General features: G+C 42.7%; 1 protein-coding gene across 1 annotated transcript; it reads left to right on the top strand.

Annotated features, from left to right (window-relative positions):
* The first annotated feature begins 453 nt into the window (after window positions 1-453).
* Window positions 454-1,443, top strand: LOC140363419 (serine/threonine-protein kinase pim-2-like). The gene has a single exon (XM_072449957.1). It carries the CDS (start codon window positions 454-456, stop codon window positions 1,441-1,443), a length of 990 nt encoding a protein of 329 aa, XP_072306058.1.
* Window positions 1,444-2,397: the final 954 nt, after the last annotated feature.

Genomic DNA, 2,397 nt, shown 5'->3' with positions numbered 1-2,397 from the left:
CTTCCTGCTCGGATGTAAACAAACTTGACAACTTGGAGCTAGCTCTTTATATCGGATTTCACACACGTTTTTGAGCAGTATGAGGCTGTTATCATCATAAAAGATGTTTTTCTTGGATCTATGATACAAACTGGACTCTGAGTAAGTCTGGAATCTCCACAACTTGTGGTAAGTCCCGTTTTTCACGTCTCCTTTGACTTGAGTGTGATTTAGAAGTGTCATTTTTTTCTAATTTTTTTCCGATGTTGTTGTTGCATTTAGGTGCATTTACCGCCATCTACTTTATGCTTTAGACTTTATCTTTAGACTTTACATTTAGACTTTATCTTTAGACTTCATTCTCCCGAACTCCCGACTGTGGCCTATTCTCGCGATTCTTCCGATTTCTTAGAGCGGTGATATGATGTTTACGTCGCGCATTATGACGTTGATGCGTTATGACGTCATAAAGCCATGGCAGGTGCACAGAAGATATCCATGCACAGCACAGTTTCTTATCAGTCCGCACTCAACCACAGAACGAGCAGACACATTGTGCAGACAGAGAAAGTTATTCAGCAGAATTTAACCAAACTAGAGACGATGAAGATGCTACAGACCAGAAAGAGGAGCAGAACCTCTGATCACAACAATGCAAAAAGTCCAGACACTGACATCTGCGGTCCTGTGGAGGGACAGAGACTCGTCCCAGGGAAAAGCAAGGTCGAATATGAGGCTGAGGTCAAAAAGGCCAAAGTGGAAAGTTCCTCTGAGAGTTGGACCTGTTCTTCTGAGGATGAGCTGTATGACGTGACCTACCAGGTCAGCAACAGCAGAGCTAATTTAAACTCCAAGTATCGTGAGCTGTACAAGCTGGGCAGCGGAGGCTCTGGATCTGTGTTTGCGGGCCTACGCCTGGAGGACGCCTTCTCAGTGGCCATTAAATACATCCCACGGAAGAATGTCTACTATAAAAAAGTGGTGCAGAAAGGCGTCGAGTACAACTTGATAGATGAGGTGGCTCTTATGGTCAAATTGGTCAACTGTCCTGCCATGGTTCCTATGCTGGACTGCTATGAGTTCCCAGAGGAGGTCGTCATCGTGATGGAGCGGCCCTATCCTGCACTGGACCTGCTGTATTATAAAGACGCCCGGTTAGGAGAGCTGAAGGAGCAAGACGCCAAGCTGATTCTGAGGCAACTGTTGGAGGCCTCCATCCAGATGCACCGCGATTTAAAACTGGAGAACGTTTTAGTGGAGTTGGCCCACGGGTTCCCCAGAGCCCGGGTTATTGACTTTGGCTGTGGATGTCTCGTCAAGGAAGGCACCTATACTGACTTTGCTGGCCCCGTCAGATATGCCTCGCCTGAGATGTATTTCGCTAGAGAGTACAGAGCCAAGCCCACCACAGTGTATCATCTGGGCACTCTCCTCTACGACCTCTTCCATCACAGTGGTCTTTGACACACGCTGCTACCTGAAGAACAAGAGGAAGTTCGACAAAAGCCTGTCCAACGAATGCCGGGCTTTCCTTAAATCCTTCCTGGCCACGGACCCTAGCACCAGACCCACATTTAAGGAGCTACAGCGTCACCCCTGGTTCCTGTAAACCTATGAGGACCTACCATCCCTGGCTCCATTAAACCTTCTTTGAACAATTATTTTTATACTTTTAAATGATTTATTCTCAAATAAACAAAACAAAAAAAATCATTGATCTAAAGGTGTTGTGTGTTTTTAGTTGGCAATCGTAGCTATTGTGTAAAGTAGATTTGTGTTTACCCTTGTTTAAAGTATGGGCAAATACAACAAAATGGTATGAGATATTGACGTTCTTGGCTCATGTAGAATCAGTGCTATGCAGACACTTTTTAAAAAAACATATTTTCTGTTTATTGCAGTGGTAATGGACACATCACATTGTACAATACCTCAGTTATGCTGTAGTTTTATAGTTTCACAAGTGTCACTTGTTCTGGACTATGTTTTTTGATTTTGGGACTTTTTCATGTTATCCGAAATGTTCATAAACGTTAGTTAGTTATAGTTATAGTAAAAATATCAGAATCAGAATCAGAAAAGGTTTATTGCCATCGCCAATGAACAGAATTCACAAACAGAGGATCTTGTCTTGGTGATTCAGTGCAATATAAAACAATGAACAATAATAAAACAACATGTATAAAGTCAAAAAGAAAAAATATTTAAATCAGCTTTAGGATAAAAATATACCATTAGTCTGTTTACATCCTGTTCTTGAACTGAGAGTGGTGGGGGAGGTGGGGGACCTGGGTTGGGTTATATACTCTTTAAACTAATAAGTAAACTTGCTGGATCGGGTATATTGGTTTAGCCGATCTCCTACTTGGCTCTAAATTGATATAGTAAGACTTTTTACTTGCCGGTGTTGGCCCAGAC

The sequence above is a fragment of the Eucyclogobius newberryi genome, unplaced genomic scaffold, assembly GCF_026437365.1.
Source record: "Eucyclogobius newberryi isolate DKJ021-1_F unplaced genomic scaffold, fEucNew1.0.hap1 SCAF_1, whole genome shotgun sequence".
Lineage (NCBI taxonomy): Eukaryota > Metazoa > Chordata > Actinopteri > Gobiiformes > Gobiidae > Eucyclogobius > Eucyclogobius newberryi.
The sequence above is the reverse complement of the archived record's forward strand: the minus strand, read 5'-3'. Positions and strand labels throughout refer to the sequence as shown.